Raw genomic sequence first — 14,780 nt, 5'->3', positions numbered from 1 at the left:
CCACTCCCTACCCTCCACCTCCATACTCCGCTCCCCCCCCCCCCCCCCCCAGCCAAGCGCCCTAAATAGCACCGAGGCGCCCGCTCTCCGGACAGTGATTAATGATAGCGGAGCAGAGGGGTTAACACACTTCGCTGAAAAGTCTGTTGACTGGGCTTCTTGTAGCACAATGTGGCCCGCTGCACGCCTCAAGAGAATCCTTTTGTTGTCCGTGCTCATTGTGGCCTCAAAATTCTGCCCACGAAAGTTTGCCAACGCTCCTGCCCCAGGAGTTTAATAGTTTCCCTTACTCGCGGGGCATTGTGCGGTGCTGAAAAGCAGCCCCTCGCTATTCAAGTGTTGGTGGTCATCTCAATAGATCTCCAAGGGCCCATATGGTGGCCAGTGCCGATGAATCCGCCTGTTTAAATGGGGGAGAAAGTTGGGGTTTTAAAACATTTCAAAGTTCCTGAAAAGATCCCACTAGATCCTGTCACAATTCCCTGAACGCTTTGAAGGCGCTGCCTATTGTCTCCTGGTTATAAATGATATTCCTGGCCAAGTCGATTCCCACAGAGGCCTGGCGGCCCCTCCCCCCAAACTGGCCAAGTTTCTAGGATCCGGGAGGGGACAGTCCTTGTTGGTATCCCATGGGGGCCACAGGCCTCAGGACCCCAGACTCAGCCTGCAATACCCTGGAAAGCCTGGTCAACGCCTGAGTCCTTCCCTTCCCACAGGCTGTCCCCTTGCCCGCAAGGTGCACCCAGAGTCCGTTAGCCCCAGTGCACATCTCCCCACCAAGGAAAACAATGAAACTTTCCCTGTTTAATGATAGAAATTACATTAACAGTGGTGGAAATGCCCTAATTAAAAATGTACCACTTAAACGATATGCCAAGGACTCAGCTGCAGCATAGCATATTTAGCTAGTTAGTGAACTCTCCACGATTTCTTTTTTAAAATTACACGTTAAAAATTTAAAAGAAATCTTACTTTTCTCTGGTGCAACACATTACAAAGAATGGACAGTCCTTTTATCTAAATATAAAATTCCATTTTCAGCAATTATAGCCTGTTCTTGGTGATGATATAATTACAGCTGTGCTCGTAATAGGTGTCAAGGCGAAACACACTCACACAATGGTTGAATAAAACTGCAGAACAATGCAAGCACTTCTAAATTCACAACCTTTAAAATGAAATTGACTGTGCAGAATTCAAATAAAAACTAGATAAATATTTTTTTAAAAAGATTACAAGCTTGGTTTGGTTTCTTAATAGCATTTTCTACAAACCTATCAACATCTAATTGATTAGATAGGAATTACTGATTATAAATCAGCTAAAATCTTGCACATCACTCTATTTTCCCAACACAGCCCTAGGTAAATACTTTCTGCAGGGCAAGGGTGCGGAGTGTGAGGAGTCAGTCAGTAGTGAAAATTCATTTTGCCTGGAAACTTTTTGGCTTGCTTTGTCATTCAGAGAAATGCTACTTTGTGAGAGCATTGTCAGGTCTCATCTAGACAAAAGCATAAAGGACTAGGACTCAGGTGACAGTGTCATTAAAGGAGGGCTATCGCTTAGAGAGGCTTTGTGGAAATTCAGATTATCCAGTCCTTGGAGTTTATAACTGTACTGAGTCCTGTGTCATTCTGACTTCTTTTATTGTCCTATTCTTTTTGTTGCAGATGGCTGCCAGCAACAGGAAGGAGGGGGAGAGAACACCAACTCCATCAGTTCCAATGGAGAAGACTCAGATGAGGCTCAAATGCGACTTCAGCTGAAGCGGAAGCTGCAAAGGAACAGAACATCTTTTACCCAAGAGCAGATTGAGGCCCTGGAGAAAGGTGATGGGAAAATTTCAAAGTAGAGAAGCCTTAAGTCAGAGTAAATGCTACACCAACAGCACAAAAGGCTAAAGTCAGCAAGGGCCCTTTGCATAGGGGACTGAAAAGACCTCCTTTCTCTTGCCCCCCTCAACATCTTTTCAGGGTGTATATGTGCATGTGCGTTTTCTTCCTTCTTTTTACCTACCAGTAAACCAAAAGATTAAAAATTCGACAGACAAAGAAAATGATGATCTGACCATCTCAGGCCACAGATGGGGACAGTCCCTCAATGTCATTCCAAAGAAAACTTAACTTGGTTCTGGTGCAAAAGTTCTCGCAAGTAGAGTCAACGCACTGTCAGGTTGTTTGAAAGGAAATTGTTCGGAGGAGATGGGTGACAAAAGCCAGCTTGATCCAGTGTTCGGATATTTTATATTCTGGCATAACCTATAAGACCAACTTACTCTTCCAGAGTTTGAGAGGACCCATTATCCAGACGTGTTTGCCCGGGAAAGACTAGCAGCCAAAATAGATCTACCTGAAGCAAGAATACAGGTACCTCGGGACCATGTTGGTTTTTCACATTGTGATTCTTATGCTTTCTTTGCTTTGTCTGTATAAAACTAGTAACAGGGTCTATTGGCAAAGACTCTCTTTTCCTGGGGCAAAGGAGGGTGGAAATGGAGGGGTTTTTGTTTGTGGTAGAGTGGTGGCAAGCACAGGCCTAACCACTTCCACACATTTCCAGGTATGGTTTTCTAATCGAAGGGCCAAATGGAGAAGAGAAGAAAAACTGAGAAACCAGAGAAGACAAGCCAGCAACACCCCCAGTCACATTCCTATCAGCAGCAGTTTCAGCACCAGTGTCTATCAGCCAATTCCACAGCCCACCACGCCTGGTAACTTGAAATGCCAACTGCCAAGAAAGGTTCTTAAACCTGTTTGCCCTGGACTGTCCCTTGTCCTGTAATGACCTTCCACCTCTCCTTTCTCTTTTCTCTTTCTCTGCAGTTTCCTCCTTCACATCAGGCTCTATGTTGGGCCGAACAGACACCGCCCTCACCAACACGTACAGTGCTCTGCCACCCATGCCCAGCTTTACCATGGCAAACAACCTGCCTATGCAAGTAAGAGAGGCTGGCCACCTGCTACCCAGGGCAAGGAAGGGGTTAGGGCTTGCAGACCCCATCAGTTGCATTCACTCCTTTGGGAGTCCTTCTTATGACAGTGATTGGCTTGACCAGTCAACTCTGAGACAGTCAATCCAATCACTTTTAGGTGATTGATTGACTGATTGATGGATTCATGCCCTTGAAAAACAAACACTCGATCCTGAGTGAAGTTAATGTGCCTTTTATCATCCTGATAGCTGGATAATTCTGAGGGGTAGTGAGCTCTATTTTGGGGACCGGTGAAGCTTATACCACAAAGTAGAAATGATGCTGGAATATATAAGGTATAAGGTAGTAAGATCGAAAAACTTTGTGTTTATGTTAGTGCATAAACATTTTGAAGACTAAGCATAAGAATTTGAAAAGATTATTTCTGGTCCATGTGAGAAGCTAGTGAGGAATAAAAAAAAAAAGAGGCTGAGAAATCAGATTGTCCCTTTATCCAGTGAAGTACATTTAACAACACAGGGAGAGTAGTTCTTTTAATATTTAAAAGTAAAAATGTAATAGAAAGTATTTGCTAGAAATTGAATGTGTATCAGCTGTAGATGATGTGACAGGTTGGTGGTAATCCTTGCTGCCTGGATGGCATTCTTCATACACTGGCCTGTGTCCTTAGGGTAAGTCCTAGATTAAGCTGCCATTTTCTAACCTAAGTTGTACAGGGCTCTTGGTATATAGTAGACCTTTATTTATTTATTTATTTTTTTCTGAGGGATTCTTGCTGGGCGGTTCTGATGGCTCTTCTACATCAGTGTTCCCAAGTCTCCTGCCTGTGCGACCATTAGATATGCCTGATGGTATGGGACTGGTCAGTGTGAGCCCCTGCTGGAAGCAGTTCTGGGGTTACACAGATTATTTATTCTCCACTGAACTTTTTCTTTTTCTTTTTCTTTTTCTTTCTTTCTTTCTTTTTTTTTTTTTTGCCAAGTCTGAAATTGAAATAATGGCAAAATAAAAGTCTACCGATCTTCAGACCAATATTGGAAGTAGATAAACAACCTCAGAGCACTTTGTCACATGAGCCTTTTCTATTGCACCTGGTTTCTATTGGCCATAGTGCAACTGATGTAGATGAAGGACCAACAGCCCACTCGTTGGTATTGCTAGCACCATCCTAGAATTTTCCAGAAGTAAGGGTACCTAGTGGAAGTGGTTGTAAGAATTAGAAACAAATGCAAGCTGAAATTCTGGCAGGGCCCTTCAGGCCTGTTTGCCTTTCTGAACTTGACAGGAGCAGTCATCCTCTGACTTTAATGAGGCCACAGAGCATCTTGTGCAGTTTTATACATTATAGCAACATCTAGGTTTCTGTGAGGATGACATAGTGCACATGGAAAACCAAAATGAAATGATTAAATAGATGATACATTATATTAAGCTTGCTTCCAGTCATAAAGAAGTATGTTGGGTTGATTTATTTCAAACTTTGACTTTTAAAAATTACAAAGATTGTACAGTTACAAAAGTAAATGGTTCCATTAAACAAGGAAAATAAAAACAATCTGTGATTTTACTGTTCAGAGAAAATTACTCTTTAAATTTTGGAATGGGGAGGGGTAGTTTCTCTGTCAATGGCTTCATCCTGTTGACCAAAATCCTCTGTGTCTTGCAAAAAATGGGCTCCTTCCTCTGGCCTTTTTTTTTTTTTTTGGCGGGTGTTGGTCTTTGTGAATGAGGATTTGAGGATGTCAAGCATTTGCAGAGCAGAGCAGCTGTTGCTGACATTATGATGCTATTGGTTCATCTAGTGAGGTTTTTGACCTCGAACAACCATGAGAGCCCCCTTAGGGGGTTTATCCTGGCTTTTCATATTTCTTGTTTAGTTATGAGAGGAGTTTATCTTCTCAACATTTCCATTTTGAATGCTTAGACGATAGCAATACAATTTTATGGATGAGACTGAATCAGGGCACAGAAGTCACAGTTAATTCTCAGGCTGTGTTTAAGTTACATTCACTGACATTCCTGACCTCTTTAACCTGACTTCATTATGCTTGTGTTTTAAAAACAAAACAAAACACCACCACCACCATCAGCATAAAAATCCCTCTAACCTCCAAGTCTAGCACTGAAAGGTTCCCAAGTTCCCTACATCAAACTTTCCAGAGTTCTATTGCTCTCTGCCCCAAAGTTGAGCTAAGGAATTTAGGGATCATTGTACCATCAAATAGATCCAGGTTTGTGGAGCAAGGGGATCTCTCATGCTAGTAACTCTAGCAGAGGTAAAAAGAGCGCAGACTGCCAAAACTGGACATTTGTTTGAATTTCCTGTGTCTCAGAAATTTGGCACAGCTTTGCTCTGCTGCTGCCCACTGAAGAACCAGGCTTAGACTCATTATATGGAATTCCAGTACATTCCAAAGAGCTGTTAGTAATGATGGGGCTTGCTGGCAGGCCCTGGGGAGGAGGTAGTCTGGGATGTGGTTGTGTGATGTGGTTCCAGTAATCACAGGTTTTTCTTTCTCCTGGCAGCCCCCAGTCCCCAGCCAGACCTCCTCGTACTCCTGCATGCTGCCCACCAGCCCTTCGGTGAATGGGCGGAGTTATGATACCTACACCCCTCCACACATGCAAACACACATGAATAGTCAGCCCATGGGCACCTCGGGGACCACTTCAACAGGTGAGCTCTCTGCAGCTGCGCAGAGGGGTCTACTGGGCCTCTTTGGCCAGCGGATCTCCCACAGTGTGCTTACCACTGACTCGGAAAGAAACTTCTGGCCTCGCATTAAGGAGCATGGCGAACATTTTACTACTCTTGTCTTGAGAGAAAACTGATTGAAAAGAGAAATTCAGTTAGGTTAGTGAGTTGACACCATATAGACAAAAGAATCATCATTTATGGTGGTGAATGTGATCACGGAAATCGGGCATGAAGGCCTGAAATTACATTTTCAGATGATATCTTAGCCAGAGCTGGACAGTGAGGCTCCACTGAGCTCGATGTGGGTACTTTTGGGAAGACTTTTACATCTTCTAGCTTCTCGATGCCAGCTGAGGGCATAGCACATGTCTTCCAGAGATGGCTGCACTGAAACTTCTAAATGTTGGGGAGGGAGACTTGGGTTTCATGAAGTATAAACACAGCCTCTAGTTTCAAAAGGTCTGCTTTTCTTTCGAAGGGTTGAAAAGTTATATATTTTTTAAATGTAAAGTATTGTGAAGTGTTAGGAATTTTAGAAAGTCTGTGTGTTCCTGCTGTGTCCCATCTTTAGAATCTACCCATGTGGCTGTTTCTGTATCCATTTATAGGACTCATTTCCCCTGGAGTGTCAGTTCCCGTCCAAGTTCCCGGAAGTGAACCTGACATGTCTCAGTATTGGCCCCGATTACAATAAAGAGAGAGAGAGAGTGTGATCGAGAGAGGAAACTGTGTTCACTCAGTCAGTGACTATGTGGATACAACAGTGAGTGTTCATGAAAGAAAGAGAAATGGCTGTTAGAGGCACTTCACTTTGCAACTGTGTCCTGTATTGGAGCCCGGGAATGGACTAGAAACAAGGACCTTTGCATACAGAAGGCACGGTATCAGTTGGAACAAATCTTCATTTTGGTATCCAAACTTTTATTCATTTTGGTGTATTATTTGTAAATGGGCATTTGTATGTTATAATGAAGAAAAAAAAAAAAAACACAGGCCGGTGGATCTTGGATCTGTGTTGGCTTATGTGGTTGTTTAAAGGAAACCATGATCTACAAGATTTGCCATGGATTTAAGAGTTTTATCAAGATATATCGAATACTTCTACCCATCTGTTCATAGCTTATGGACCGATGTTCCAAGTTTGTATCATTCCTTTGCATATAATTAAACATGGAACAACACAAACTAGATATATGTAAGAAATATCTGTTGGTTTTCCAAAGGTTGTTAACAGATGAAGTTTATGTGCAAAAAAGGGTAAGATATAAATTCAAGGAGAAGTTGATAGCTAAGAGGTAGAGTGTGTCTTCGATATAATCCAATTTGTTTTATGTCAAAATGTAAGTATTTGTCTTCCCTAGAAATCCTCAGAATGATTTCTATAATAAAGTTAATTTCATTTATATTTGACAAGAATACTCTATAGATGTTTTATACACATTTTCATGCAATCATTTGTTTCTTTCTTGGCCAGCAAAAGTTAATTGTTCTTAGATATAGCTGTATTACTGTTCACAGTCCAATCATTTTGTGCATCTAGAGTTCATTCCTAATCAATTAAAAGTGCTTGCAAGAGTTTTAAACCTAAGTGTTTTGCAGTTGTTCACAAATACATATCAAAATTAACCATTGTTGATTGTAAAAACCATGCCAAAGCCTTTGTATTTTCTTTATTACACTATTTTCTTTTTAACCTGATAGTGTGGTGTTACAAATTTTGTTTCCACATTAGGTTAACATTCTAAATCAATGGTTACTTTCACACACACTTCATTTTACAACCTGATGGTCCTCAAGAAAATAATTTTTAGACATCAGCAGTTGGCAATGTATCAGAGAAAACCCAAACGAAACACTGACAGCTGTGTGTAGATCTTCCTCCTGTAACATATATAGAAAATGCTAATACTTCCAATTCATCCATATATTTCATTTAAAAGCTCAACGTGTAGAAATAATTAAATATGCAACAAGGGATTCACCAGGAATCATGTTTTGAATTAGAGCTGGCATTTTCCACCAAGGTAGCCAATCTCCACAATAATGCCACTAAAGTAATATTCAAAGGTTGAGTTCTTAAGCAAGATTCTCCAAAAGCGGTTGCCTCTCTCAGATAAACCCTCTCCCTGTCTGTCTCCCTCCCCTTTACACAGAGGCATCATTTCCCATTGAACCCCTACAGCTGTTCCCATTTGAGGCTTCCTTTCTGTGCTGTTGTGGGGGGTTGGAGGGTGGAGGGGGAATGTTGCATGTCAAGGAATAATGAGCACAGACACATCAACAGACAACAACAAAGCGGACTGTGACTGGCCAGTGGGAGCTAAAGGCCTTCAGTCATTGGCAGCTGAAGCCAAACATTCCCAAATCTATGAAGCAGGGCCCATTGTTGGTCAGTTGTTATTTGCAAAGAAGCACAGATCTGATCATGTTTAAAGTGGCGGCATGCAGGGCAGGAGTGCCTGAGCCCAAGCAGTGGATGGAAAAAAAATAAGCCTTTGTTGGTTAGAAAAAGGCCTGCCTGACTGTTATTTTCAGTCTGTTCTGTGCAACACTTAATTCAGCAGAGCCACATTTTCTTCAGTGAACTTGAGTGAAAAGTCTGGGGGTCCTGGCCATCTGGATTAAAAATACACACGGAGAATCACCCTAAGGGGAAAAGCCACTTCCATTGACTCAAACTCTGATTTTTTGTGTTTTTTTTTTTTTTTTTTTTAAATCCCTAAAGGCAAATGATCGGATATAAACTGATTGGAGGATTTCAACATAACCTTGCAGCTCAACATTCCCCACCTGGTACTTATAAACAGATCACTGGAATCTACCTTATTCTAGCAGAGTTGTGGACGCCATCTTAACTGGATTGCAGTTTTTGTGTGTGTGCTTGCAGTCACTGTCCGTGTCAGCCCACACTGCCTGCTGGCATGTATACCCTGTTGGTACAATCATCCTCGCAGACATTTCCACCTCCTGACATTTTGCAGCCTCCATTCCCTGAGGGACGTGTGTGGAGGGAACTGTCAGAGGAGAGCTGTGTTGCAGCCGCTGCTGGCTGGCTGGCTTCTTTCTTGAAAAAAAAGAGCAGTTTCCAAGTGGCTGTGATTTGGGCTTGTCAGGCAGGCTGTGCTGGCCCATGGCTCCGTCAAGTAGAGCACACAGACTACAGAATGAATGGCGAATGGTGTTCTGGGTGCAATCTCTGGGAGTGACGTGAGAGCTGAGGGTCTGGATGTGTGCAGGTGGACACATATACAAGTCCTCAGAGGTCAAGACTGCCAGGGCGCAGTGGCACAGCTTGGTATATCCTGAAGGAAGGATGCTGTGGAAGCCCCTGCTCCAGCAAGCTGAAAACAGCAAGCGGTCTTGCTTTCTGCCCATAGGCTCATCACCATAAGGTGTGGTCCCAGTGTTCAGGAGTTGGATTTTGACTTCCAGTGGTCATTTTCATTTGTTTATTTACTGACAGGTATATTTAAAGATTTGTCAATAGGAAATCTGCAGGACGTTTTGGTGTCATTTTCCAGGACCAAGATCAAGTTTTGTGACATCCTTGGTGTAAGCATCTTACATTTAATCTGGAGGTTTATCTGACTTAGGGACATCAGGTGACCAGAATTAGAGTTGTATCACTCTAGGGCAGTGGCACTCAACTGTCCCAGTGCTGTGACCCTTTAGTACAGTTCCTCATGCTGTGGTGGACTCCCAACCATAAAATGAACTCATTGCTACTTCATCACTGAAATTTTGCTGATATGAATTATAATGTAAATATCTGGTATGTGGAATGACCCATGGGAAAGGATTGTTTGACCCCAGAGGTTGAGAACTACTTTAGGTAAAAATAACTTTACAATGTACTGCAAGGAAATTCTAAGAATTTCTTCTTCTCTAAAGCTTTACCTTCAAACCACTCATACGGTGACCAACTGGCTTCACAACACGGCTTACATCATTTCCTCTTTCTAATTAAGTGGGAACATCATGAATAGGTTTCCGAAAAATTACTTCCACAGTGTTAACATTTGGCTTCGGTCTGTGAATGTTTGCCATCACAGGATGGCACTGATCGCTTTCACTCCCTCCTTTGTGTTCTGTGCCTTAATGTGATCAAGAAAAAGGTTTTTTGCTTTTTGGTCTTTTTTGCCTCTATGGTAGGTTGATCAATGCCAAATATGTATTATTCTGTCTTCCATCTTCCAATAATTTTTTTTTTTTTTTTGCCTTGGTCACAGATGATTAATTTGCTCATTTTTCAAGATCAAAGTGTCAATGTTTAGGGTTTATATTGCTTAATTCTGACACTGTTGATGGTGACTATGTTTGGCACATAGTAATATGATATCTTGGAGATAACATTAAAAATGGGCTTAAGTGGTATGGGTTGCCCCACATGCCCTTGCTGTTGGTTTATGTAAGTGTATGTCTCAGTCATTAAAAAAACAAAAAACAAAAATAAAAAACAGGGCATCAGTAGTAGAATAACCTTTACTTTTGGAGCATTTTTATTTGTTATGGAGTTGGTACTAAATGATCCTGGGGCTAGTGCTAAAGAATTAGCAAAAAAGGCGAGAAATGTGATCTTGTCCAACAGCTAGTAACAAAAAATTCAGATGGCCTCAGAGCCATGTACCAGACCTCAACCTAGAGTAGTCACAATATTTACTTCAGGTTAAAGAAAGGCAGATCTAGCGCAAGAAATATTGCACAGCACCTTAGGGTTCAGGCATCAGAACACTGACATAAAGACATTCCAGATACTCTGTTTGACAGCGTTCTTAAGTATTTATGCTCAAGATAAGTTAAAAATCTATAAATAGACTGTACACTTCATAATATATCAGAAGGATGTACATATATATATATAGTAGCATATGTATTAGCATTTTGAAGATCAATATTTTATTTTTTTAGAATTTAAAAAAATGTTATTTTATGTGCGATGGTGCTTTGCCTGCATGTATGTCGGTGTGTCAGATCTTGAAGTTGCAGTTGTCAGCTGCCATGTGGGTGCTGGGAATTGAACTCTGGTCCTCTGGAAGAGCAGTCCTTGCTCTTAACTGCTGAGCCACCTCTCTCTCCAGCCCTGAAGACCAGTATTTCCATGTAGAAAGCTGTTGGAGTAATAGAGAAACAAGTAGTTTCCAGATAAAGGAACACATCCGTTCCCAATAGCTTCTTCTTAAAATATGCTGAGTGAATCTGAAAAAACAGAGTGGTGGATGCAGTCTATTTGAAAAACCTGGGTACTCTATTTTTTTTTTAAATGTGTTTTTTATTAAGTTTGAAAAGTTTAATTTCTGTTTAGACTAAGGGTTCAAATAGGCTCACTAAATTTCTAGGGAATTTATCTATTTGTAAATCATGTATCCACTAATAGTCAGCTGTTAATTTTATAGATGTAGGAGCCAAGAAACAAGCCAGTGACTTATTAAATATTGTACACCCAATTTACATATCTAATGGCCTCACACTTCCTTTTCAGAGTCAAATGTCAATAAACTGTGCCATTGTGTGTTTATGTAAAATGAATCACAACAGGGTAAAAGAAAGGTTACTTACTAAAGCAAACACTTCACTTTAGTTTATTCACAATCCATTAAAGGATAGCAGGGCTTTCATGGTGTACCTGTGCAACAAGGTTTAGTATCTATGGAAGAAGTCAATTTTTTTTGAAGTTGTTTTAAATCATAAAAGTACCTTTCCTTAATATAAAAGCCCTTTAATTTTAACTGACAGATCCATTCTGAAACTTTATTTTGAAAAGAAAATGGGGAAGAATTTGTGTCTTTGGAATTAAAAGGGATTAAAAAAAATAAACCAGACATTAAAAAAAAAAAATCAGCCTGATTTTTTAGTGCTAATGAAGTCTTGGTGACAAAATAGTTGTCTTTTTGATTTTATCACAAAAAATAAACTGGTAGTGACAGGATATGATGGAGAGATTTGACATCCTGGCAAATCACTGTCATTGATTCAATTATTCTAATTCTGAATAAGAGCTGTATACAGTGTGTGTTTATGCTACAGTGGGCTTTTTTTTTAAGTGACTGACATTCATCATATCGGTTAGACAGTTTTAAAAACCTAGTCTTTGTTTTCTACTATGTTGTCAAGAGCAAATAGAGTATAATTTGTGGTATATTAAAAGGAAACTGCTTAAAATGCTAGTTAAAGGTGCTTCAAAATATTCTAATTTATTTGAAAATGCATTTTGGAAATTCAATTTCTGCCAACAGATGTTAAACATTTTTTTAAAGACTTGAGTCTTTAAATACATGCACGTTGCTTACAAATTTTTACTTTTTACATATGTTTTGCAAACCCTTCAAGAATATGGACCCAAAACACCGAACCCTAGTGTTTTACATGAAAACTTGTTCCCTATGCTGTGTTCCCTAGACATGTTCCACGTTAGAGACTCGTGTACACATTCAGCCAGTGCTCACAGTTCACAGAGGTCTTAGGTGGCACAATGGGAAGCCGAGTTCATTCCACCGTGTCTTAGACCCACATTAAAGAACCTGCTCACCAGGCTTCAACACGCATCTCTAGGACCCCAGCATTAGTGTAGCCGCCAGCTTGAGCTTCGCTCTTGCATTCTGTCTGTTGACATAATTTCATAGCGTTGATGTCAATGATTTAGGACTTTCCAGCAGCAGCTCACCCAGCTTCCTCTGTGCATCCCTTCAAGTTCTGTATGTACTAACTACTGTCGGGGGGCAATTAAGACTAAATCCCCAAAACATGATTTTCATCTTCACCACTTTAAATAACAAGATGTACTAATGTAAACTGGTTCATATACTAGCAAATAAAATGTTCTTTAAAAAAACGCCTTAGCAGTTTTTGGTGACCTTTTCAGAAATAATATTCTGAAATGTACTCACACACAACTTGAATTCCATGTTCTATACTCTATGGGGTGTAACACGCACGTTACCATCAGATGCACGTTCCTCCCACCCTCCCCACCCCAATGCTATAGTCCCCTTAAACTAATGACCACTCTAAGGCACACTGTATTTTGGGCATTTTTTGGTGTTTATTTAAAAATTAATTTGTATTTTAAAAAATACAGCAGCAGCTAAATGTCAAAGGATGGTATTTCTGCTGTACTGTTTCTGTACAAAAGTTAGTGGAAAAAAACAAAAAATCAAACAACCTAAGCTGAAGACTGGTGGTTCCATTTTGTAATCCTGTGTTTTTCAGAGATTGGAGGGTCAGATCATTAAGAAAAATATTTACATAAGCTATTAGGAATCCTAATTACAGTGTCAGATAATTCCGCAGGCAGCGGCTAAGGAGGAACCCTAGAAGTCCAGGTGCTTCTTGCCTCCGGCCATTGTGCCACAGCCTGCGCCCAGCCGCGTCGTGGATTCTGCCAGATCCTGTTTGCTTGAACGGCCCACTGTGTCTGACAAGTCTGGAGGCAAATGCAGTCGCTGTGGCACATTCAGAGAGAAGGAAAAGAAGAAAAAATTAATTTTGCTTCCCCTGCATACTTCAGAATACAATATTATGCTCTGTTGATCAGCATTTAGTCTTGCATATGAAATCTCTGCTAAAACAATCCCTCAACGAAGCCATTATCATCACATTCTATTCTTACTAGATTTTTACAAATTGCAGTTACCGTTAGAAACTGGACCAAGAGTCTCAGTGGAATGTATTCAGAATCCAAAACGAAATCTATTAAGATTTTTCTTTCTTCAGTAGGAATGAAAACATGCAAATGCACAAATTTAAAAAATATAAATTACAACAGATTTTTTTTTTTTTTGGTTCTGTTTTTGCCAGGGTTATCCTAAAATGCTTCTTAATCAAATACAGCTTTTCAGGAATGGAGGCTTCTCACAGAGGCTTGCTTCCCCGTGTGTACAGGTTGGTCTGATGGTTCTATTTTCACGACGACTTTTTCTAGGAACTTATATCTTCAAAGAAGTATTGGCATAGGGAGAACAATGCTATTGCACTGCAGCGCTTTTCATATGCACAGGTAAGCAAGCCAGAGCATCTACTGCAGGTCTGCCTCATCGCATAACACTAAAATAGACGTTCAGAAATATATTTTGGCTTTTAATATCCCCCTCTCCTGGGTTTTATCTCTCCCTCATCCAAGCTTACTTCAAAGCAGGCCCATCCCCACAGCTGAACTGCAGATGTTACTGTGATTAGGAAGAGATACTTACATTTTTAAGTATTTCTTAAAATACATCTTTAAGTGTTTCTTAAAAAGGTGTAAGAGATTTTTGTTTGTTTTAAAAGGAACATAAGCCAGACAGTGGTGGCACATGCCTTCCATCCCTGCGCTTGGGAGGCTGAGACAGGTGGATCTCTGAGTCCTAGACCAGCCTGGTCTACAAAGCGAGTTCCAGAACAGCCATCCAGGGCTACACAAAGAAACCTTGTCTCACTTGCTGCCTCCCCCTACCCCCAAAGAGAAAAAAGAATGTAAAATTATTTTAATTAGCACCTCTCTCTCACTCTCTCTCTCACACACACACAGAAATCTGAATTTAGATGGAAGGTAGAAGTAGATGGATCTCTATTGTGAGTCTGAGGTCAGCTTGTTCTACAAACTGAGTTCCAAGTCAGCCAGGGCTCCACAGTGAGACCATTTCCCCCACCCCACCCCAATGCAAAGTTAAGGAAATAGGAGCTGACTTTCTACATCAGTGGTTTCCATAAGCCAAGGAAAATACTCAAGCACAGAGACTTTTTATAGTATTATTACTCTCTATTCAACATAGCAAACACATTCATCCACATGGTATTTTCACTGTAATAGGTATTTTCATAATCTACACATGATTTAAAGTCTGTAGGAGGATATGTGTAATTAAAGGTAAATACTATGCCATATAGGAGGCCCTCTGGTATCCATAGATTTTGAAATCTGCAGGAGTTTTAGAACCACTCCTCCAAGGTGACAAATGATTATTCTTTGTGTTGTGTGAGGCATAAAACAGGAGGGCAATAACATTAGGTTCTCTCATAGGCAACCTGGCTGAGCCCTTCATTTAGAAAACTCTCATCAATAGTGGAAAAAAAAAAAAAAGGCTAGGACCATTTTTTGTCAAAATGTTTGCTTATAAACATGTGTTCCTGCTAGATGTTTTCCTGATGTCATGTAAGACTTTTTTGTTGTCATGT

At 40.6% G+C, this 14,780-nt stretch overlaps 2 protein-coding genes across 9 annotated transcripts in view; one reads left to right on the top strand and one right to left on the bottom strand.

The window, feature by feature from the left end:
* Pax6 (paired box 6) overlaps positions 1-7,328 on the top strand; it is a 17,691-nt gene extending 10,363 nt beyond the window's left edge. For all 8 annotated transcript variants that reach the window (XM_055599430.1, XM_055599423.1, XM_055599389.1 and 5 more), the window contains 6 exons: positions 1,671-1,829; positions 2,284-2,366; positions 2,560-2,710; positions 2,823-2,938; positions 5,459-5,609; positions 6,239-7,328. In XM_055599430.1, coding sequence (XP_055455405.1) covers positions 1,671-1,829; positions 2,284-2,366; positions 2,560-2,710; positions 2,823-2,938; positions 5,459-5,609; positions 6,239-6,324 — 746 coding nt within the window. In that variant the 3' untranslated portion in view covers positions 6,325-7,328. The remainder of the gene's footprint in view (positions 1-1,670; positions 1,830-2,283; positions 2,367-2,559; positions 2,711-2,822; positions 2,939-5,458; positions 5,610-6,238) is intronic.
* Positions 7,329-12,627: 5,299 nt separating this feature from the next.
* The window catches only part of Elp4 (elongator acetyltransferase complex subunit 4), a 205,392-nt gene continuing 203,239 nt past the window's right edge, over positions 12,628-14,780 (bottom strand). Inside the window, exon 10 of the mRNA XM_055599350.1 lies at positions 12,628-13,069. Coding sequence (XP_055455325.1) covers positions 12,938-13,069 — 132 coding nt within the window. The 3' untranslated portion in view covers positions 12,628-12,937. The remainder of the gene's footprint in view (positions 13,070-14,780) is intronic.

The sequence above is a fragment of the Psammomys obesus genome, unplaced genomic scaffold (assembly GCF_907164565.1).
Source record: "Psammomys obesus unplaced genomic scaffold, mPsaObe1.curated_primary_1811, whole genome shotgun sequence".
Classification (NCBI taxonomy): Eukaryota; Metazoa; Chordata; class Mammalia; order Rodentia; family Muridae; genus Psammomys; species Psammomys obesus.
Note: the sequence above shows the minus strand (reverse complement) of the source record. Positions and strands in the feature narration are given on the sequence as shown.